Source organism: Vipera ursinii, assembly GCF_947247035.1.
Source record: "Vipera ursinii genome assembly, chromosome: 6".
Classification (NCBI taxonomy): domain Eukaryota; kingdom Metazoa; phylum Chordata; class Lepidosauria; order Squamata; family Viperidae; genus Vipera; species Vipera ursinii.
This window is the reverse complement of record NC_139515.1, coordinates 22,967,463-22,993,112: the sequence shown is the minus strand read 5'-3', so window position 1 is coordinate 22,993,112 and position 25,650 is coordinate 22,967,463. Positions and strand designations below refer to the sequence as shown.

The 25,650-nt window shown below is 36.0% G+C and overlaps 1 protein-coding gene across 1 annotated transcript in view; it reads left to right on the top strand.

Moving 5' to 3' along the window:
• Positions 1-25,650, top strand: part of PTPRZ1 (protein tyrosine phosphatase receptor type Z1) — a gene marked incomplete at both ends in the record, with an annotated part of 107,250 nt that overhangs the window by 19,327 nt on the left and 62,273 nt on the right. Inside the window, one exon of the mRNA XM_083366525.1 lies at positions 11,452-11,517. Within this exon, the coding sequence (XP_083222651.1) occupies positions 11,452-11,517 (66 nt within the window). The remainder of the gene's footprint in view (positions 1-11,451; positions 11,518-25,650) is intronic.

Below are 25,650 nucleotides of genomic sequence, written 5' to 3'. Positions count from 1 at the left end.
TATAGTGAAAATGTGGGAACGAGACTAGGAAGATCCAGTTCATTCCATGACTGATTGTGGACTAAATCTCTGCTAGGTATCATGAGCTTTCCAAGGGAAAGCAAGATATAAGTTTGATCAATAAATGAATAAATAAACATACTGTAACTGTAACCCAGAGACATGGCAATATACCTGTTTATCCTACAGCCTGTTTATATTTATCCTTGTAATCTGCAAAGGAAGTCTCTGATCTGTTGCAATGTAATCTTAGATTAAAATTCAGATAAAATGATGGATGACCTAGATAAATTGTCCTACACTCTTTAGAAAAAATAGTTGATTTTTTTTAAAGTAAGACAAATAATAAATCTGAATCTAACTCATAATCCTGATTCTTGGTAAAATTAATTATTAATTATAAAATTAATCTTCACTAGCAAAGCTTAAGCACATAGGAATACATGGAGAGCAGTTTTGACAGAGTATATCTTTGAGGCAGAATGGTTGTCATCCATCCCTGTCTTGAAGGTCAGTCTAGAACTAAGATCTATTAAAAATACAAATTTAGAGTTTATTAATTTAAAAATGTAGTGTAATGTATCCTCAGTTTCACAGAACTTGATGAATCGAACTTCAGGTACAGGTGATAAAGTTTCTGTCCAAACTTCACCTACCACTAAAAAGAAGTCTTATTTCAACTAAAGAAATCCAGATAAGGCATTTAAATATGGATCAGTACATTACATTTAGAACTTTTGCATCAGTTTACATCATTTGTATACATATATATGTATTGTCATTTGTGTAGTGATGCTACTGTAGATAATGATTTAACAGCCAATTGGGAACAACAGGTCCCTTTCATCAACTGATTTTTTAAAACTGAACTTATTTTTTCCTGATTTTTGCTGCTTTGAGAGCACATAGGACTTAAACTAGAAAAAAATGTAACTGAATGAACAGTAAATTATTTGAGAAATACAACTCAAATAAATATCATTTTTGTACAGAGTCTTATCAGCAGGATACTTTATCTCCCAGGATACAATCTCCCAGGATACTTTATATTGTATTTGCACTCCAAGCTCTTAAGTACCGTATTTTCCAGCGTATAAGACGACTGGGCCTATAAGACGACCCCCTACATTTCCTGTTAAATTATAGGGTTTGGGCTATACTCGCCGTATAAGACTACCCCTCTTCCAACGCACACCAAATAAAAATTAAAAAACATCAGATTTGATTTTAATATGGTAATTTTAATTCAAATGCTTATGACATGCAGATACTTAGTAGGAAAACTGTCACTTATAAACATAAGGCTGTTTGTCATCAAACATGTAAACATAAAACAGTGCAAGTGGATTAAATTTTTCCTAATTCACTCTAAAGCTTTCCCAGCGCAGACCAAATGGGAGATCCGCTCCAGGTTTTCCAGCCAGCCCGCCCAGTTCCTGAGTCAAATGTGTCCTTAGAGCTAAGCAGCTGCTCTGACTGCTGCATTCCCCACCTGCCTTTCAAGTTGGGATAGACTGCAGCTGCTCTTCAATTTTAGAAGGAAAGACGCCCAGATCCCAGCCTGTAAAAAATCACAGACTGCAGCTTCTTCTCCAATTGGTCCCGCTTTCCCTGCGCAGACCAAATGGGAGATCCGCTCCAGGCTTTCCAGCCAGCCCTGTCCCTAAAGTTTCAGCACCCGGCGTATAAGACGACCCCTGACTTTTGAGAAGATTTTCATGGGTTAAAAAGTCGTCTTATACGCCAGAAAATACAGTATTTTCTTTTTCTTCTTTTGCTAGTATCCATAAAAATAGTGCAATAGATCTTTTAATTTATAAATATACTAGTGAGATACCAGATGATTTTTCCTTAAAAATCACTAGCTATTGTATAACAGTTAATAATTGAGTAATTTTTTTTAAAAAAAGGTCTGTGCAGGCTTTTTATTTTTTTCCATTATTATAAGCTACCAAGACATAAGTTGCATTAAATTAAGCTAAGCACAATTATTTTTCCTGGAAACACTTTGAACGAAAGCTACATTTTTTTAGAACACTGTATTCCTTTATTTAAAACAGTTCAATCACTTAATGGACTACATAAAAGATCTATCACCCTTGATGGCTTTTTTAATTATCTGATTTTGTCTAATGAAATCCAAAAGAACATCTCTAAAATTTGTAGACTCTATGATGCGAAATCATTGTGCAAAAATGAGCCTTCTCACAAATTTAAATAAGCAACTGGCAATGAAGACAGAATTACTTTTTAAATTTCCACACCAGTGATTTGTAGTATTACCCAGCTAAGATAAACACCTTTCTGTATTAATAATGTATGGACTTATATAGGCAAAGTTGCCTGGTTCAATCTCTCTTATCTCATAAAACACCACCAGCAGGGCATAAAACTCAAAATTACAGGTAGTCCTTGACAATTGAGCCCAAAGTTTATGTTGCTGAGACATTTGTTAAGTGAGTTTCAGGTCCATTTTATCATATTTTTTGCTACAGTTATTAAGTGAATCACTGAAGTTGCTAAGTTAATATGATTGTTACGTAAATCTAGCTTCCACATTGACTTTGCTTGTCAGAAGGTGGCAAAAGGTAAACACATGATCCTGGGACCCTGCAACCATCATAAATATGAACCAATTGCCAAGCATCTGAATTTTGATCATGTGACCATGGGGATGCTGCAATGGCCATAAGTGTGAAAAACGGTCATAAGTCACTTTTTTCAGTATTGTTGTAACTTTGAATACACATTAAATTAGGGGTGTCAAACTGCCGGCCCATGGGCTGGATGCGTCATCTGGAAGCTGCATCCACCCCATTGCCAGCAATGGCAAAACCGTCCCAATACGTTGCGTGACGTCTTGTGACATCGCGAGTTTGACATGTCTGCAGTAAATGAACTGTTGTAAGTCAAGGACTACCTGTAGTTCTTTGCATTGCACCAATAACCCTACTAATCAATGCATAGCTTGCAAATTAGGTATAATATGATCATAGCAACTTGCACTAATCAATATCCAAGCTGCTGCATTAAGGACTGATATAATAATTGAAGTGGTCTTCAAAGGCAGTAGTATGGAGGTATATTACAGAAATTTCACCACATGGATATCATGTTCCAACCATTTTCTCTCCTTGTCTTTTTTTTCTTTTTCTCTTTCATCAGCTTTAGGTGAATTTCTAACATTTAGTGAGAAGGATAGAGGCCAATTCATTTTTTTTTAAAAAAAGGAAAGATGGGAGTTGTAAATATATAACCAAATGACAGGATCTCATCAATTCCATAAAAAGTAGAAGATACTTCAGCTGTTAAAATGAATCTTATCTAAATATGAAATAATTACAAATAAATATATGTATAATGTCTGAAATATAATAATAATGTATAGTATAATACGTCATGATTAAACCACACCAATAGATTTCATCTTTATGTTTTTATACTTTTCAGTAAGTGATTTTTTTTAATGCAATGACATCTCCTGTATGATTAGAGTAGTTACATCTGTTCTTGATTTAAGAAAGGTATTAGAAAAACAGCTTGCAACAGAAAGCAGTAATTAAACCTTAAAACATTTCCAGCCTTGGGCTCAAAAGCAAATACGTCAACTCCCTAATTACCGGTAGGTTTATATGATATAAAAGTTTATTCCAGATGAAAAGGGGATGCTTTTAAATTGTTTTTAAAAGCCCTGAGCTTTGTTAAAGGAAATGTTGGGGAAAATGATTCTTAGACCACTTTTGTTAAGGATTAAACAAGGAACCAGTTCTATGATAATACAAATAGTTGGCACAATTTTCAGCTGAGAAACTGTTCTGTAGCTGTGTATGTTTGCATAACTAAACCAAAACTGACAAATGGTTTGAGGAAGATTATAGAAGTTGTTCTCTATTTAAAGGGTCGAAGAAAGAAAATCTAATTCAATTCTGTGGGAAAATGTTGAAAGCAATTTCAGGCTGTGAATAACCAACTCCAGGTGGGAGTTGGAATGTACTTTCTGATGACTTTTTGTCCTAGTTTCATTCATGTAATAGCACACTGGCTCTGACTCCTGTGTTGCTTATCCAAATGGTATATGGTGCCTCTAGGCCAGGGGTAGGCAACCTCGGCTCTTTTTTATGACTCATGGACTTCAACTCCCAGAATTCCTGAGTCAGCTGACTCAGGAATTCTGGGAGTTGAAGTCCATGAGTCATAAAAGAGCCGAGGTTGCCTACCTCTGCTCTAGGCCATAGTGAATGATGTTGCCACCTCTTGCTGGTGCAAAGATTTGCATTTTTACAATTCAGTTATTCAGAAGGAGGGCCCCCTAAGCTTTGCTGCCCTAGGCCAGCACTTACTTGGCCTTAGCCCTCTGCCCAACCCTTCACCACCCCCCAGGTGGCATGTGTGTATAAAAAATAGAGCCGTCCACTTAGTTCTCCACTATATATATGGAAGGTAGAAGTGGAAAACTAAGTGGACGGCTCTTCTGGATGGTACATAAATGAAACTCTTTTCATAATCCGTATTGGCTGACTGTTTCAAGACTGCATATTACATATTTTTATACTCAAATCTTTATACAATCATTTTTTCTCAAACAGTGCAATAATGAGATTATATAGTATTACTTTTCTAGTTAGCTAATAGAACATTTGTGTGTGTATGTGTGTGCTCATGCATTTACTACACATCTTTTTGTTTAAAAGAGCTAATCAAATGAATATAAAATGAAACTGCCATAAAAGTTATTAATTCTGTTACATATTTCTCGATTATTTCAGCAATTGTACCTGTAAGTGATAATTTCACATTTGAGAGTATATTAAATGGATTATAACTATATATTTTTTATAGTGACATATATTCCAGAGAAATATTTCTGATCATGTCCTTCTGAATGTATTTAGACATTGGATACATTTGTATATTTTGTAGTAGAATATTATTTAAATTCATAAAGTATATCCCAAATGCTGTTTTTTAATATTTACTCTGATTTTTATTTATAATTTGATATATAATTTGATTTTAATCTTGGGCACAGTAGCTGAAATAGGACTGCAAAATAAAATAAATACTGGGCAATATTTATTTTCCATTGTATTATCATTATATGTCATTGATGGGACATAGAATATGATGTAGCTGTAGTCACCAAAACAAAGAATGCAACTTCTTGATGAATTAACACACAAAATAATACAATATAAAACTTGTCAGCACTGCAAACAGTACAGCATTACAAAGAACATAAAATTATAAAAGATCAAACATCATATCAAATCAGCGAAAGGGTTCTAAAGTAGCTCAGCAATTGAGAGGTTTCAAAAGACCAGAAAAAAGAAGCTAGGCCCAGGTCTATCAAAATAAAGGCTGTTAGCTATCTAGAGCTAAGTGAGAGAGGGAGGGAGGGAGGGAGGAAGGAAGGAAGGAAGGAAGGAAGGAAGGAAGGAAGGAAGGAAGGAAGGAAGGAATCCAGTGGTGGGATTCAAATACCTGAACAACTGGTTCTCTGAGTGTATGCAGGCCTGGGCATCCAAGGCCTAGAACGGACTTCCAGAAGTGGCATCCACGCATTTCCAATGGGCCGTTCTAGGCCTGGGAATCCTCCTCCAGGCCTCCAAGGCCTAGAACAGACTTCTGGAACTGGCACCCATGCACTTCTGGCAGGGCATTCTAGGCCTGGGAGGCCTCCTCCAGCTGGTTCTCCAAACTGGAAAAAAAATTAGCTACCGCTTCTATCAAACAGGTGTGAACCATCTGAATCCCACCACTGAAGGAATCCTAACTATAAGGACAGAGCTCTCTTCTCAGAATCCTTTATCTACGTAGATTTAACTTCCTGAGGACTGGCATTCAGGGGAGAGTTGGAGATACAAGGAAACAAGGGTTCCCTTCTCAGTATTCATTCCAATAATCCACACGTTTCAGTTTCCATTTCTGCAATAATCAGTCAGCATTTTGTAGCCATTGCAACACTGTGTGTCTCACTGGGCTGTGCTTTTCTTCATTTTTGCATTCTCTCAATAAGTGCTTTATTTTTGCAAAGCTGATACTCCAGAGGCTACTGAATACTTTTCTTTTATTCATGAGTGGTACTGGTTTGGCTACATAAGTTGTAAAATTTCCACCTAAACATTGGAATTAATGGAAATACCGGTAAGTGTTCCTTTTAAGAAGAGAGAGAAAAGAAAAAAAAGAGAGAGAGAGAGCTTCTCTTATCGGTATTAAGAATTAGAAAGAAGACGGTTTTGTTTGGTATAAGAGATGAACTGTAATTCAATCTGGCTTTGAGTTTTAAGTAATGATCAATGCATGAATGAAAACATTGTGAATTTCCATAAATGTTTGCACTGCGTTTGTGTTGCTGAGATATGAATGACCTGGCCAAAAATATCCATGGCATAATATCTTCTAAAAGAGACTTCTGCAGCGGATTGTGTGAAGTTATCTTTAAGTACTTCTAAGAACTGAAACTAAAACACTAAACTGGATTGAAATACTAAATGCATCCTCTTGATGAAATAATGGAGTTATCTTGTCTGTCAGTCCGTTTGTAGATACAGACGGCTGGTGTTGCTGGTTTCCTTTTTATAGAGAGTTAAATATTGATTTTGTGTACAAATATTTACATTTACCTTGTTACAGAGTATGATAGAGAATCTCTTCTGGAAATAAGACGAATTGGCTACTTAATCCACTTTCAGCAATGATTTTGCAGTTCTTCAAATATATTTTCAAGCTTGATTTCAGTGTTGTTTTTATCCTACTCAGTATTCTTGCTTGCTATGATTTCATTGTGAATTCTTAAATTTCCTCTCTGAGAGTTCAACTAGCCCTAGTTTAAAATGAAAAATAATTTTATAAATCCATTGACTTTAATACATATGAACACTCATATTTATCTTATTGTACAATGCAGATATAAGGATAACTTGACAGCAATTTGATATCTTCTGGAATGCATTAAAATAGACAAGTGCATACCTGTATTTCATGAAGAGTAAAACTCAGTGGTTACTTATTATTAATATCAAAACGTTCATGCTTCTCAATACTAGTTGCTAGGGAACATAAACAGCACATGCTATTTGTGGGTCCCCTGTAAACATTGTATTGGGTAGTCTTAAGACAAACTGCAGTAGATAAATCCATAGTCTGGTCCAGAATAAATAAGGTAAATTTAAAAATAATCTGAAAGCCAAAATTTTCTTCATTATTTTCTTTTGACAATATGCTAATTCTTCTAAAGTATTATACTAAGACATAACACAATAACAATGCTATTCAAACCTGTTCAATTTATAATAGTCATCCATCACATAGTAATCATGTTTTTCTTATTTAATTATGTAATATATTCAGTATTTGTCAAGTGCATTCTAAATTACTTTTGCTCCTGTTTTGTTCATCCATTTTTATTTATTTAAAACAATGATGGCTTGAGGAAGAAATATTGTTATAGTTTAAATATTGGAATTAGCATCATTTGACACTTATTAACTGATGATAAATGTATGTGCCTGTGAATGTGCACATAATATACACTTCTGTTTCATTGGATTATCATTTTCTTTTTCATTAAAATCCTTAAGGAGTTTTTATGTGCAAATTTCACATAGTTTTAATTAATACTTTAGTGGGTGCTTAATAATTAAGAAAAGCAACAGATAATAGAAAATGCAGATAAAGAAATTCAAGAAAAGGAAGTGGCGATAGACACTCTTCATATGACTCAGGCATATTTACTTCATAAACTATAAGTGTCTGTAGATATAATTTGATCTTTGGAGATAACAATTAATTAAACTCAATCTTTTCTAATAGAATTATATTTGACAAGTAGTTGGGAGATTATTTTTCTCACTTGCCAAGTCATAGTATGCCATTATAGATGTACCAGAAAATAACAACAGCTATCTAACGTATACCTCTGGAATTATTAGAATTCTGCTCAAATCAAGTTTCAATTAAGTGTTGCAGAAGCTTAGGTTTTTTTTAATAGAATGTATATCTTGGAATACCATTTCCTTCTGTCATACAACCAATAATCAATGGGATTATTTCACTATTAATTAAAATGCAATGTGAAACTATTTCACTATTAAAATGCAATGTGAAACTCTTATTTCATTATTAATTAAAGTGCAATGTGAAACTCATCAAAGATTTCTTTACCACCTTTAATTTACCCCTAATATGCTTAATGAAACAAACACAAAATTTTAAAAAAATGTTTGCTGAATGACATGCTGTAATGAGCAAGTGATTTTTTTAAAAAAAAGATTGTCAACAAGCATTGATAATTTTTTAGGTAAGATATGTAGGTATAATAAATATAGTGGATATTCAATAAACTGGACAGTCACTTGGCAGTTGGCAAGAAAATTCTAAAGCTCATAGAGTTAATATTAGGTTTTATATATTGTTCCAAATTATTAAATATCTGGGATTACTATGACAAGGAAATACCCAGTATTATTTATTTATAATATCCAATATTATCTAAAATAGTAGATAAGAACATTTCAAAATTACCATCTAGATAGAAAAAGATATGAGCCAGATAAAAATATCTATACTATGGTGGAAAAATATATTTTTATTGCAAAAATTAATTTTGCATTAAGACTAGTAGATAATATAAAGCAACATTGGTTCTACTTATATATTTCGGTGGTGAGACCCCTCCTCAAAAAGCCGTCCCTGGACCCAGCTGTTTTAAACAACTTTCGCCCGGTCTCCAACCTTCGCTTTCTTGCGAAGGTTGTTGAGAGCGTAGTGGCGCATCAGCTTCCTCTGTTCCTTGAAGATACTGATTATCTAGACCCGTACCAATCGGGTTTCAGGCCCGGACACAGCATGGAGACGGCATTGGTCGCTCTGATGAATGATCTCTGGCGGGCTCGGGGCAGGGGTTATTCCTCTGTCCTGGTCCTATTAGACCTCTCTGCGGCTTTTGATACCATCGACCATGGTATCTTACTGCGGCGTCTCAGGAGATTGGGAGTGGGAGGCACTGTTCTTCAGTGGTTCTCCTCCTACCTTCTGGAACGTTCACAGTGGGTGTTGGCGGGTGGGTAGAGATCGACCCCGAGGCCTCTCATGGAGTTCCTCAGGGGTCGGTCCTCTCACCTCTCCTGTTTAACATCTATATGAAGCCGCTAGGTGAGATCATCCGTGGTTTTGGAGTGGGTTATCATCAGTATGCTGATGACACCCAGCTTTTCATCTCGACCCCAAACCACATCAGTGATGCCCTCGACGTGATGTCCCGTTGCCTGGAAGCGGTCCGGGAATGGATGGGGAGGAACAGGCTTCAACTCAACCCGGACAAGACTGAATGGCTGTACATACCGGCATGTCAGGATATTCAGATTATTCCATCTCTTAATATTGGGGGTGAGTTATTACCCCCCGTAGATAAGGCTTGCAATCTGGGTGTCCTCTTAGATACACAGATCTCCTTAGAAGATCATATAGGAGCTGTGACTAGAGGGCCATTCGCCCAGGTTCATCTGGTGCGCCAGTTGCGACCCTATCTGGACCTGGAGGCCTTGCGTACAGTCACCCATGCACTTGTGACCTCTCGTCTAGACTACTGCAACGCTCTTTACATGGGGCTGCCCTTGAGAAACACTCGGAAGCTTCAGCTGGTGCAGAGTGCACCTGCACGAGTTCTTTTGGGGGTCTCCCGATACTCCCATATTACACCTCTGCTCCATGAGCTGCACTGGCTTCCAGTTGCCTTCCGGGTGAAATTCAAGGTGCTAGTGATGACATACAAAGCCCTACATGGCGTGGGTCCGGATTACCTACGGGAGCACCTACTGCCAGCGTCAAAATCCCTCCGTCCTGTGCGCTCCCACAGAGAGGGCCTCCTCAGGGTACCACCGGTCAGAGAATGTCGGCTGGTGACCCCCAGGGGGAGAGCATTCTCGGTGGGTGCACCAATCCTTTGGAACCGCTTACCAGCTGAACTCCGGATGGCCCCCGACCTTCGCTCCTTCCGGCGTGATCTAAAAACTTATCTATTCCAACAAGCCGGCCTGGCCTGATGGATTTGGGTTTTAAAATTATTTATCTAATGTATTCTTATTTTATTGCTCTGTACACCGCCCTGAGTCCTCCGGGAGAAGGGCGGTATATAAATCAAATAAATAAATAAATAAATTTCAAGAAGACAGATAAGCTTAAATGTTAATTTTTTATGGAAGGAACACGAGTTTTGATAATGCTAATGATACTACCTGATTTGTTAATCATAATAGTGGAATGCACATAATATTCACTTCAACCATTTTGGACACAGCTTGAGAGTTTTACTTCATCACTTTTATAGGTGATTGGAAAGTTCTTGGTTCTAACAGTAGGAATTTGGTTTCTTTTCCAGCATTTAAAGTAGTTAGATGTATTGGGGCAGAAAATTTGAATGTGATTTTTTTCATCACACAAGGAATCTTGACTATTCAACATATGAAAGCTTTCACTGTTGCAAAAAAGTAATTCTGTACTCATGAAAGAATATTTGTGTCCTAGATGGTGAAGACTGGCTTAGGAAATGTTGTCAGTTCTCAGATTTTGGTCTAGCTTTGTGCTTCCTGCACCTAGAATGGGAAGACAGGGAATGCTGTGGGTTCCATCTCCTAAGAAGGTACATCTGGCAGGACTCAGAACAAGGGCTTTCTCTGTGGTGGCTCCCTCCCTTTGGAATATCACCCCCACAGAGATTTGACATTCTTTCGTAGGGCCCTGAAGACCTGGCTCTGCCAATGGACCTGTGGAAGCCAGAGTGGGATGGAGCCCATCAGATAGCTTGTTTGATTGCTTGTTGTCGCCAGGGTGGTGGTGGTTGTGGGTATTGTTTTTATTCTTTTATATTCTTTATATTTTATATTTTTATGTTTGTAAATTACTCAGAATCATCGAGAGTGAGTGGATGGCCATGCAAATCTTATAAACAAACAAACAAACAAACAAATAAATAAATAAATAAATAAATAAATAAATAGTTTCCCAGTGCACTTTGGAAAGCTACATTGATTTAAGAAGTAAAGACTAGGACAATGGAAAGAAGAACTAAGTGAAGGTTTCTTTTAGAGTAGTACAAATTAAATGCATATTTAGACAGATAGGCATTTGTTATTTTTAAGAAAGGTCAAAGTAAATTTCAGTGTGATATTGACTCTTGGAGAATTTAGGGTCATGTCCATGTACTTTTCTTGGCCACAAGACAGACATGACTTTGCCGTGGTTTTCCTCTCAAGGTATTTTCTCCACTTCCCAGGGCAGTCCATAGAGAAGTCTCCCTGAAGTCTTCCAGGCATTACATTTTAGCTTCCAGGCCCAAAGTCAACCAGATGCTACCTCTTGTACAGGCAATTACACTGTGTCACTAAAATAATATTTAAAATAATCCTCTCTGCTGTTTAACATTAACTTTTTATGTTGCTTGTTTGTCTTTAGAACTGATTCTTGGCTATTTTCGACCACAGCGAAAATTTGAAGAAGCTGTTGATTGGTCGTATTCAGGTAAGTACATTATCTGCTATTTCACCAAGGGTGCTCACAGAGTATGGTCAAAAACATCAAGAGGGAAGCTCACATAAAAACAAGCAATCCATTGATCATACCATTTTGACATTTTTTGGATACTCCTATTTCACAATGCTTTATTACTACATTTCAGCAAGTTGTTTTTTTCCTGGCCAAATCAAATTGTTTGTGTTGGCTGCGGTATGAGCTGATAAAGATCAGTTATTTAAAAATGTGCTCTGTGAACCTAATTAAAAATATTAGAAGGTCTTATGACGGTCACTTATTCACCTATTGCATGAAGCCTCTGGACAATTTTCTTATACAGTAGCTCCCAAAGCCACACTTGACTACAGTTTTCAGAAATCAGTGTCATGATTTTGTACTATTTCTAGCATGGAGAAAAAAGGTGGTAATTCTTGAAATAAGCAGTCTAATTTGTGAAGCAAAAAAGTGCTGATCAATCTTTCAGATCCAGAAAAGAATTAAAATCTTTCTAACCATTCCAACTATTGGGTCCTGGGTGTCAATGTACTTGAAATGCATGGTTGGTCATTAAAAGGTTGCTTACCCTGAGTTATGGCAAAGAAATATTAATTTTTGAACTGCATTTGGCTAGATTTGTTTTCCTTTTTTTCCCTTTTTTCCTTTAGTGAAAAGAGGCAGAACCTCTTTTCACTAAAAACACTATTGCATTTACTACAAACCTTTGTACTTTCAGGATATTTAGGACAATTTTGCCCAGCGGTCTCATTTCCCATGATGCTTCTGAATTTTCTTGATATATCATTTTGATTAGCAATGGGCTGGTGCTCAATTGGTCTACAACCACTGCATGGCCTGATTTGTCATTTTCAAGCTTTTTGCTTTTCCTACCATCACTACCAGAACTCAGTTATCTCCTCTGAGATTACTACAGATTTTTTTCCCTTACGGTTCCATCATTATTCTACTGCTGCAGTAATCAAAGCAATAGGAAACAGATTGTTCTTTTGTTCCTATATTGCTCTGTAGTTCCATGGAAACTTTGTAGCAAGGATGAAAAAGTGATTCAGTATCATAGAAGTAAGTAGCACTGCAACTTAAAGAGGTTTTTTTGAAAACGAGAAAGGGGAAATGTACTGTGGGTTTGAAAGAGGTGGGAATGCAGTGGAAGCATAGAAAGTTGTGTCCACTGGGAGACCTAAGAGTTCAATGAAGTATGAGCTTCTACAGTTAAAGATAATTTGTTGATTTAATGGGTCATTATTAGATCAATCTGAACATTATTTGATCACACTATGGAAAAAATAAAAATTGCCAATCACAGGGAATGCAAGAGCCCAGTAGATAGAAACATATGAAGGGTACTTCATATAAACATATCAGTGTAAACATATGAGGAACAGTTGCAGCAACTGTATGGGAATGTCTAGTGAAAAGAAGGACTAGGGGTGATATGATAGCAGTGTTCCATTATTTGAGGAGCTGCCACAAAGAAAAGGAGGGCCAATCTATTCTCCAAAGCACCTGAAGGCAGGATAAGAAGCAACGGATGGAAACTAATCAAGGAGAGAACCAATCTAGAAGTAAGGAGAAATTTCCTGACAGTTAGAACAATTAATCAGTGGAACAATCTGCCTCCAGAAATGGTGAATGCTCCAACACTGGAAGTTTTTAAGAAGAGACTGATCAACCACTTGTTTGGAATAGTATAGGGTTGCCTGCTTGAGTAGGGGATTAGACTGAAGACCTTCTTTTATCTGTTAACAGAACAAAATGGCTCCCCTTGACAGTGACCATCTACTGGAGGGAAAGGGGTGTGTCAGGCCCTGTAGCCAGTTGAAGTTGGGGTTGCTACTAGGATGAAATGAATTGCTAAAGTCCACCTTTTTGATGGGCTCAGGTCAGAACACAGCAGTTTTGAATCAAAGCTAAAATGGGTATGGGGTGTATTTAGAGTGAGCTGGGGAGGGGAAGGAGGATGATATCATCCATCCCTACACTTAGGAACTAATGAGTGGCCCATTCAGCTGACAGACCAAGCTGAAAAAACAAATTTTCTTTTAGAAGGCAATCACCTGAGACTTCAAAGAGGCAGTTTGGTCCAGGTTAGAAGCCAGGAGACTCTGAGTTCTAGTCCTGCCTTAGGCATATAAAAGTTGCTTGGTGACTTTGGGCCAGTCACTCTCTATCAGCCCAATCCACCTCACAGGGCTGTTGTTGTTGGAAAAATAGGATATGTTCCTAATCCAACTACCTTGAATTATTTATAAAAACAATAAAGATAGTATGAATGAATGAATAGTCTTGATTCTTTTCCAATTGCTTGAAATCAAAACAAGTTCCAGAACATGTGGGGTAGGTCTCAATGTAAAGCTTTTGAAAGAGGTGCTTCGTGTTGGAAGATCCACTTCAATATGCAGTGCTTCATTGCACTAGAGATAACAGATGTAGTTTGTGTAGAGGTTTCCTTCTATGACTTATTTACATTCTCTTTTAAAATTGTTTAATATGTTTCTAATTAATTAGATTGATCTTTTCAGAGCTGTTATTATTTTGCTTCTTACTATCTTTCTCTTTGGGTAATGGAATGGAATGTGCATGCATAGACATGTAGAAACATATAGAAGCAGCTGCCAAAGAAGCACATAAATCCTGCCCAAAATGACTGGAGACTGATGATTAAATTATTGCAACAATATCTTCTTTCGGAATTCCAGGGTCAGAATGTATTGGTTTGTCAGTTTGAATTAATTAATTAACCCATTACTGGGAGGCACCAAAAGTATTTTGTTTCGCCACAGTGTAGAATCTAAATGCTCAATGTCATATAATAATATGATTTTTATTCTATTCTATTCTATTATTGAACTTTGATTAGGATTTGTAGTGCGTTTGAAAGACTTTGGAAAAATTGGTTTTATTATTTTCTTGGTTGTAAACTGCCTGAAGACCTGTGGTATAGAAATCCTTAACCTGTATAAATAATACTTGCTTCCAACTGTTTGGGCATTCTGGCCTTCTGTTTCTCTTTTCCCAGGCCTTTGGCTTGATTTGAAGCTTGTTTTCACTAATGGTTTTAATTATATTTTAGTTTTTATGATGTTAAACAGTTTTCTGTTTATTTTGTCTTACTTAATATGAACCATGCCATTGGAAGCAAGTCAGGGAACCGTTGAATATAATATAAAAATGATTTTATCTGATTCAAGTTAACCTAGACTTTTGTCAGAAACTTAAAGGGAGATGGGAGGAAATAGATGTGTTCTCCCACCCTTCACAGATTCCCCCATAAAATTAGCAATTCCATCACTAATCTCCTGCATCAAATTAATTTTCCCTAAGACTTTAAACTATAATGACTTCATATTGTTTTATATAAATTAAAAACCAAAAGAAATTGACTTGCTGCCAAAAGAGGGATAGTCACCCAGAATGGCAGGTGACACACTAAGCCTATGCTAAATCTTGTGTGATTCTTTTTATAGTAGTTTTGTGTGGGAGAGGGAAGAGTTTGCAGTTATGGCATAAGGGCATGGAGATTACCTGCTGTGGTCCCAGGATGAATTCTCCTCTGGGGCAAAACACAAACACAGAGGGTCAAGTCAGATTTGAAGTTATTGCAGTGTCTTTTCTCAGTCCGGTCCATGTGTCTCTGCAACTACCGGTATAATTTTGTAGAAAATCACAAAAAACTTATAAGATTATTATTTCTAGTTTGAACTGAAGATAGAGTAAAAGTATTTTATTTCATTTCACAAAGGACTAAAGTTTCAGTCCTAGATACATTTGCAGAAAGTAGGATTTATGGGTATACATGGGTAGAATCGGACGGCTTACCAGAGGTGTGTATTTCGTTTCAGATACCAAAGCTCTTGAAATAGCAGTCAAAGCATGTTTCACTCATCTACCATTGTCAAACATTAAGAAGAATATGCCACTTTCCATTATAATGAAGGCTTTGCAAAAATATTAAATGATGCAAAGAAATGGCCTTCTTGAAATCATGCTCCTTTCAAAAGGCAGATAACTTACCACTGGCTTTCAAGTCAATTCTTTAAGAGACATTTTTTGAATGCAAATTGAATGTCTCATTCTGTTTCACAGAGTAAATTGTTTGGGTTTCCTAGATGATCTGTGACAAAATAAATTGTTTTCAGCATTCACAAGGACGACTTTTGGTCTTAATCCAGGTCATTAATTGGCTACTGCCAGCTCTCTTCATTGAGCTTTGTGAGGTGAACCTCTATCTTTAGGATATTGGTAGCAAAGAAAGTCAAATGCTGCTTGTCACATAAATTGCCCTGTGTCACAGGTTCTTTTTAAACTATATCCAATTTGATTGACTCCAACTCAAAACGTCCATAAAAAACACAGGACCTTAGACAAGGGGATTTTTATATCTCCATATAAGGATTAGGGAGATGTTTTATTTTGAAAAAATATCCAAGATACAAAAATATATGTGTGTGACTCTTTCTATGTATGTTGTGATACTTTATTTCTATTACTGCTTATATTTATACAATGCTCTCTACTATTTTACTATACTGGTATTCATCCTTCTATGCTGTACTGTATTATTTCCATTAGAAGTGTATTACTACTACTACTATACTGCTGTTATCGTTAGGCTACAACAGTGTTTTAACTTATAGACCCTGGTCTTTAAATCTCTCTCTCTCTCTCTCTCTCTCTCTCTCTCTCTCTCTCTCTCTCTATATATATATATATATATATATATATATATATATATATATATATATATATATATATATATATATATATATATATATATATATATATATCAAATGTTAACTATTTAGATTACCTTGCTAGGCCCCAAACATGGGGCAAATCTTTATTTCCTGTTTTCAGCCTATCTTGAAGGCCATCAAACAGGCAGTAGTCACACCGGACAATTCATATATTTGTGTAAATTACTAACAAAGAATTAAGGGAAACTGAGATGCATTTCTGACTCCTTAGTCGTCCTCAGTCAGCTATACCCTTCTGAGATTCGAACTAATAACACTGCCTTGTATGCAATCAGCCCAGGTTCGAATCTCAGAAGGGTATAGCTGACTGAGGACGACTAAGGAGTCAGAAATGCATCTCAGTTTCCCTTTAATTCTTTGTTAGTAATTTACACAATATATATATATATATATATATATATATATATATATATATATATATATATATATATATATATATATATATATATATATATATTTCTATTTTCTTCTCCATTAATGGCCAACAGATAAAGTACTGGGATCTTTTAAGTGCTGTGCCTCTTTTCCTTCCTTCAGTCTCTGAAACATACTTTTATTTGGCTGCTTTCTCTGTTTGTGGTGGTTGTTGAGCTTCCAAAACACACACAGCTCCTCTTGTCTCCTCCCCCACCTGCTTCAAGGTTGTGGCTTTCATAACCAATTCTGACCTGCTGACATTGGGGAGAAAGCTCAGTACAGGTGCCTACTATTTTCTTAATAGCACACTCTGTGACAATAAAAGTCAAGGTTGCTTGTAAGTTTAAGAAGTAGCTATTGTAAGTTTTCCATAGACCAAAGTGAGTCTGCTGGGCATAAAGTTGGACTTTGATTATGCTTGTGGCACATCTACCAGCAGTCCTCAACTTACAACCATTTGTTTAGTGACCATCTGAAGTTACAACAGCACTGAAAACAGTGATTAATCACCATTTTTCACACTTTCAGCAATTGCAGCATCCCCACGGTCACATCAAAATTCAAATGCTTAGCAACTTGCATGTACTTATGATGGTTGCGGTGTCCCAGGGTCATGTGATACCTGATGCCACCTTCTGACAAGCAAAGTCAATGGGGAAGCCAGATTCACTTAACAACTGCAGTGAGTCACTCAACAACTGTGGGAAGAAAGGTTATAAAATGGGCCCAAACTCACTTAACAACTTTCTTGCTTAACAGTGGAAATTTTGGACTCAATTGTGGAAATTCTTTGAGAACTACCTGCATATACTTAGCAGGAAATAAGTTATTTGGTAACTTAATGCTGTCAGTATAGGTAAAATGCTTTATGTTAAAACCTCAGTTGACCAAAGCTATGATAGGTGGTGAAGATCAATATCTGTAGACTCATTTGGGGATAAGCATGAGATGTGGAATATTGAGATTTGGAAAATAATAGAAGTAAATAATAAAAAAGCAAGAATTTAAGCAATAAAAATATGTATCTCTGAAACAAAAAAGGGAGATAAGTCAGAGTGAAAGTTTCCTGAGTTTGTGGAATAGAATTTATGAATACATCTATGGAAAGGAAAATGTTGATTTAATTATGAATGCAAAGGCTAAAATGCACATCACAAAATATGCATCTATGTTAAGTACATTTTGTGGATGGAATTTCTAAGTGGTGATAGTTGCATGTTATGCTCCAGTGAATGATGATCAAGGAAGAATTTAGAAAAGAGTTCAGGAGGAAATTGTGTGACATACTGAATGACAATACCTAGTTTAAGCACAAATCTATTCATAATGTACAAAGCAAAGAAATGAATATAAATCTAAATTTATTGTCATAATCATAAAGCTTGAATGATTTGGTTAAATATGAATGAACAAATTAGGGAAGGCTGTCTGGATGAAAGATTTTGGACATGGGAGAGATCATTTTTGATAGCATCAAGAATAGACCATGGGGGAAAAATTCACATGGAAGAGAAAGAGAGTAAAGTATAGTATAGGACAGGCGTCAGCCACTTGGACCTGTTTTCCAGAGAAAAGAAAACACTGGCAGTCACAAAACTCACGCAAGAGGGGGGGAGCTTGATTGAAGAGTTTAATTAAAAAGAAATAGAGGCTGCTGTGTATGAGTTCTCTCTCTCTCTCTCTCTCTCTCTCTCTCTCTTTCCTTTCCCTCTCTCTTTCTCTCTCTCTCTTTCTTTCTTTCCTCTCTCTCCCTCTCTCTTTTCTCCATCTCTCTCCCACTCTCTCTCTTCTCTCCCTTTCCTTCTCTCTTTCTCTCTCTCTCTCTCTCCCCTCTCTTTTCCCCCCTTTCTCTCTTTCCTCTCCCTTTCTTTCTCTCTTTCTCTCTCTCTCCCCCCTTTCCCTCTCTCTGATCTTCTGCTCACCTGGCAAGCTGGCTTCACACTGTTCTCCAACAAGCTGACACACATTCTTTTTTTTAAATAAAGATTTTATTGGATTTTATAGGGTTAAGGATAACATTTTAGAAGGCAATGTGGCAATTGGGTTAAACAATAGATCAGTAATACGTTCTTTAGTGAGTATCTCAGGTTGCATCATCAAATATTTCTTCTCAGTTTCCCTTGACATTTGCAATTTCATATTTAAGCTAATAAATTTCTAATTATATCAAAATTCAGTAAAAATTATTATCACATTTATAAATACATTTTTTCTTTTTTTATACATATCTTAATAAATCTCAATAAACAATCAATGTCCTGTTGTTAAATTATAGCTAATTTTAATTTTTAATTGCAGTATTCCAGTTTGACCTTTAATATCCATAGTATTTAACTTTCAGGTGACCCAAATTTCCTTTATCTCACTTCATTAAAGTTATAATGTCTAAAATACACCTATTAGAACAGGGGCGTCAAACTCGCAACGTCACATGATATCGTGCGACGTATCGGAGCTTTTTCCCCATTGCCGGCAATGGGGTGGGCGTGGTTTTGTCGTGATGCATCTGGCCCGTGAGCCGGCAGTTTGACACCCCTGTATTAGAACTTAAATATGTTCTTATTCTATTGCATAAACATTTTCTACTTCCCATCCTAATAGATCACTGCCTTAATAATAGAGTGTCCTTTATTAGTTCAGATCCGTCATCTATATTCACTGGGCTAATCACTAATTCAAACCTATTTCCTAATAGTTAATTTAGATTTCCCTTGTTAATCTAAATCTTCAATATTCAGCCAATTAATCCCCTATTTTTTTTACTATTTTTATGACTATTTTAAATCTAGCACTCAAATTTCCCTTTGTTTCAAAGTCCCCCTTTAGCCAATTAACTGACATTTTAGGATCCTGTCTAATAAATCAAGGGCCTCCAGTTTTTCAGCCTAATTCTAGCTTTCTTCTTTTGCCAACCAGGCTTCCATACCAATGTTTTTAAATCATCAGATAGATCTGTCTTCATTCTTGTATTTATTATTTGGATTAAAGGAGACCATCTAGTTGCAAATTTTCTAAGAAGTCTGGCCCATTTATAATCATTAAGTCGCCCTGATATCCCAGATCCCCATATTTGTTCTGGTATAGTTGTCTTCAAGGGACGCGGTGGCTCAGTGGGTTAGGACGCTGAGCTTGTTGATCAGAAGGTCGGCAGTTTGGCGGATCGATTCCCAAGTGCCGCGTAACAGAGTGAGCGCCTGTTACTCATCCCAGCTTCTGCCAACCTAGCAGTTCGAAAGCACGTAAAAAATGCAAGTAGAAAAATAGGGACCACTACGGTGGGAAGGTAACAGCGTTCTGTGCGCCTTTGGCGTCTAATCATGCCGGCCACATGACCACAGAGACGTCCTCGGACAAACGCTGACCCTTCGGCTTTGAAACGGATATGAGCACTGGCCCCTAGAGTTGGAAACGACTAGCATGCATGTGCGGGGGGACCTTTATCTTTACCTTTTATAGTTGTCTTCAATTCGATCTGGTCCTTTTCTTCCTCAAGTTTCTTCTTCTGTTTTTTGTCGAAGGTCATTTCCAGTTTTGGAGTTATAGTATTGTTATCTGGATTTTCAGTAGAGTGTGCTTGTTGTTCTGTATATCCCTCTGCCTTGGAGTTGACTTGTTCCACTCCTGTTGTTTTTTGGGTTAGTAGTTTTCCAGCTGCAACCAGGGTTTCGCTTTCTGGAGGTAAGCTGGCACCTTTATCTTTCAAATTAGATTTAAGTTTCTCAGTGTTTGCAAGAATACTTTTAAGTATAAGTTTAAACATATCCCGGATCTTTTGGAAGTCGTCCTCCATTTCTGACATAGTTAAAAATGATATTTCTAGTGAAGGCTATTTATTAGAGAAATGTCAGTAAATGTTCACCTCCACTGTTCCTAGAAGCCAGTTCCACTGCTCAGCTGGTCTCTCAGAAATAGGTTTCTCATAGATAAAACCAAGGTCAGACCTGGGCTATGACCAAGTCTCTTTGTCAGAAATAATAAAACTATTGTGCCAAGCTTAGCCACAAGATGTCCCCAATAGCATTTAGAAACTTTTAAATTAGGCAAAATGAGATAATAATGGGTATAAGCATCAAGACAGAAGTTTACAAATTGAGGGCATTTGCTGATGATTTGGTTATATTCCTGCAGGACCCAAAAATAAGATAGAATACAGTATATGATGAGGAAATTATGATGAGGAAATCAAATGAGTTTGGAGCGTGATTCTAAAATGTGTTTAATGTGTGTAGAGATTATATTTATGCAGATAGTGTATAAAATGCCACTAGGGTTATGCATTTTAGTAGTAATGTACCAAAGATCAGGATAGTCATATTTGACAGGAAACAATTGCAATTAAACAGAAAGGGCAAAAACCTGGAGCAAGTTAGATGAATGTTTGTATTTTGGTAGCAAGTGTATTAAGGATGGCAAAATAACTTGTGGAAGGCGTATCTATTTGGTTGCAAAGAGTTAATAGTCTAAGGTTTCACTTAATGTAATAAGCATATATTATAGTAAGCAAAATATATAAATCTTTTATCAAAATAACGTATTACTAAATCTGAGAAGATAGAGCAGTAAAAATTTGTTAAAGAATTGTAGTTTTATATTGCACTTTGTAGATACATTTGGTTTCTATAATATCTATAATGTTACTGATTCTTCTATATATTTTTCTGGTTTTTATTAGCACTGCTATACTGTTGGTTATACTTTTTCATAACTTCAGGTTGTAATATTTATCACATATATATTATTTTAAAAAAATAAAAAATGGGTACTTAGGACGTTTGTGTAGAGATAGAGTAAAAAAATAAATATGGACTGATTACTGATGACCGGGATAAAAAGTAAATTTGGATGAATTGGTCATATTATTAAATTTATATGCTATCCATCTTGCTTTCAAATGACTTATAGAAGGAATTAATGGGAACTGAATTGAAAACAAATATATTAAGGGAGAATGGATGAACGTGAGGAAGGGGAAGACCAGGATAGTCATAATTGGATGGAAATGATGATGTTCTCAACAACAGGAGTTTTTTTTAAAGGCAGGGTGTTTTAAGAACAAAAACACAATACTGAAATAGTACGTGGAGTTGGTAAAAGCACAGATGATTTACAAAGAGATATATGAATGGTGCTAGTGTAGAATAAATTTAGTTGTATACATCTTTGAATTCTTTGATTTATTATATTTTACTCTATTTCCAATTGTATATTATATTGTTTATCTGGAAAAGGATTACCATGATGAGTAAATTCCTGTATTGTTTTACACAAGAAGTGACCTTTTCTGTCCCATCTCTTCTGGGTTAATTAATGAATGCGCTAAACTGTGAATTAACGAGTTTATTTAATTGTTTTCTCAAGCCTGATCAGTGTTGCTGAACTACATACAGTCAAAGAAAGAACATTTCACTGGCTGCTGAAAGATTCAGGGATGAATTGCTTGAGCATAAAAATGTACAAATCCATGAAAAATGGTTTGATGTAGTGTTGACATCAGTGAAAGAAATTAACACTAAAGGAAGATTACATTAAATGATGTGAAAGGGGTACTAAAAGTTGAGGGGAAAATGAATATTAAGACTTTGATTATACTTCATGGCTAAACTATATAAATATCCTTCTTCACATGATTATAGTTCAAATCCTGGAATTGCAGAAGTATATTGTAATTTCTGATTAGTCTCCAATTATATTATTACTGATTATATACTTTCTCTGTCAGAGATTCATAGTAAGTTTTGAAACAGTGATAATACTAAGAGAAAGTTTATTATAACACTGCAGAAATATGAGAAGAAAGAGTTTTAATAAAATATACACTGATTTCAAAGTAGAATTTAACTTAATTTAACAAAAATGTCAAGAGAATATGTATAGTTTGAAGAACAAGAAAAAGAACAGCATAGTTTTAATGTTTTTATCTTATTCTCCATTTTTTAACATATTGAATTTGGAGATGAATATTAAGAGTTTCCATATAATGGACTAATGGGATAATGGGAGAAACCAATAGTTCCTTAAATAAATTAATTGGCCCTGTTCATATGTAGCAAAGATTTTACCATAATAAGCAATAAATTTAGTCTAAGAATAAATGTTCCTGAATATAGAAAAACATGCATGCAGAAATGTACATTATTATTAGAAGCAATATAATAGTGTAATAGTGGTTTAAAAATCCCCAAATGTTATCCCATTTTCTTAATAACCAGTATGAAAGATTAGAACTTTTAATTAAAGCAATTTTATGTATGTATAATATATATCCTAAATATATTAGTTATACTCAGTTCTAAAACATTTTATTTCTCTCCAAATGTAAGATTTCATTATGTAGGACCAGAATAATAGCATTAATTTCATGCTCTGTAGGCTTTAAAATAATATTGATTATTGAAAATGTCAGAAAAAGAATACAAAGTAACATTTCTGCGTATTTTAACTTTTATTTTGACATATATTATTATGGTGCAAATAATACTATGATGAGTAATGTGAAAATGCATAATTTAGTACAGAAATTGTGCAAATAAAAAATAAGATTCATATGTATATTTTTCAATTAGGATTTTAACATTCAGGTCATTTATCAACTTAATTGATTCTTATAACTAGTTTGAATTACTCTTAGTGGTGAGGCATGTATCATCACTCCTACTGTATATTCTAAAAAACACCACAAATCCAATGACTTTTCATAGTTGCTTCCCCCATTTCTTACTATTGATTGAAAAGAATCAAAAACCTAACAGCATTATTTCTGCACCAAAACAAAATTATAAAAGGTTTATACATTCCATCATTTGATGCCTGTAGAATTTCCATGCATGTTTGTGGATTATGAGATATTTATTAGGCAAAGGAAAGAAAAAGTGCCTCTTTGGGATTCTATTTCCATTCTGTTCTTTATTGTTGCTGGGATTCCTGATTTATTTGCTTTCCAGTAGTTCATTTTTGTTTTTTAAAAAATCATGCTATTCAGGATAGCAATTTTATGCATTCTTGGGTTTTGCCTTGTTGCCAGTTTTTTTTTTCTAGCACTAATCAGCACCGTATGGATAGCGGGCACAAGATTCTTCAATGCAAAACAGAAAATGTGTGTCCTTTTGCTTGACTTATTCAGATATGTCAAACACAAGGCCCATGATGTGGTTGGAACAGGTCCATGAAGCCACCCTGGAAATGATGAGGGTCTCGTCCCAGCCACATCAGTGCCGTCCTGGCCAGTGCGCACAGGAGGAGGCAAGCGCATTGGGGCTGGTGGAGCCCAGCAACAACTGCAGCTCGTTGGCCCCTCAGCCGCTCATTGGCCAGCAGCAATGGCCAGGGTGCACTGGCGCACCTCAGGGCTTGGCAGCCAGGCCATCTCCTCCCCACAGCAACAGCAGGAGCCCCGTCATCCATCCGCTCTCCTCCAGCCCAGGAAGCCCACAAGCCTGGAGGAAATGGCCAGCACAGCCTGCCAGGTGTCTGATAAGCTGCGCTCGGTGCCTGCCCCACCTGCAGTGCATTCGCACACCTCAGGGCCCTGCAGCCAGGCCACCCCTGCCTCACATTGCCCCTGTTGAGATGTACTGTTTTATTGTTCATAGTATATTTGAGTTGGGTTTATATGTTATTTTAGTGTTATACTGTAACTACGTCTCTGGTCATTGACCAAAATAAGTATTATTTTATTATTTTCATCTGATTGATTTAATTGTTGTGAGTTTGCAGAGTTGTGTTTCAAAATGAGCAGTGATATAGGTCTTATGGATGAATAAATTAGTGTACTGCAACATTTCTATTCTTCCCAATTTTTGTTGAATTTTGTTTCCTTGATATTAACATCTTATGGTTTATTATATGACAATATTTTATATTAATACATTATAACTTAGGTTAAAATTAGTGAATTCTACAGTTGCCATTGGCATCAAGTAGTTTATTTGATTAATATAAGACATCAGAAACAGTCAAAGTAACGGTTGCTGATGGGCCTAAATTTGGATTAAACTTAAACTTAAATTTAGATGAGACTTCTTGAACGCTCCAAATCAATGAATAACTTTCATTAAAACGAAGGTATATTTACAGTTATTAAAAAGTTATTTAAAAAGTAAGTTTCAAATTATATTGAAAATAAATTCATGTTGATAACATAGTTTGTCAGAACCATATGCAGCGAAGTCTTCCCCTTCTAATTGTGAGCTCTCTCTCTCCCACACCCTGTTCCCCAGTTGAGAATTTTTTGTTGTTGATCCACATGGAAATAAGATTGTTAACCTTCATTCATCTAAAGACTTTAGGATAATAAAATTATTTTGATGGTCAGATACCACCTTCCACATATAGAGCTCAAAGTTGTTGAACAGCTGCAGTGGCATGGGCCTTCTCTTGTTTTTTCTGCTAGAAGCCTCCAAGTACTCAATAATCCCACTGAGTTCCTCCCCCAGATCCTCTGCTCTTGGACAGCTTCCTGTGGCCTACTTTCTTTGGAGGTCTCATTCCACTGGCATTCACAGAGAGCACTTTGTACCTTCCTGGTGTGCTCTTCCTCTTCCTTGACGAATCTTAAAAGTTGCATACAAGTATATTCATATTCTCTTCCAGGAGGGATGCAAGTTTGCATTTCAAATAGGCATAATTGACGTATCCTTTTTATAAATGTTATAAATATGTGAAAGAAGAGGAATGTTTAAAATACAAAGCCTAACACATTTATCAACATTCGCTTCGTGAATAATTAATTCTCAATGCAATGAATAAATGAAATCATCAATCATATTCACTGGGAAGAGAATCTTACTAAGTTCAAAGGAGTTTATTCACTGTAGCTTAACTGTTGTTTCACGCCATCACTAATAAATGTATTAGTAATTTATATAGCATCTAAAAAGTTATTCAGAACTCTCTTTTAGCATGAATTTGGTATAGTGATTGAAGTTCAGGCTAGGGACTGGAAGACTATAAGTTC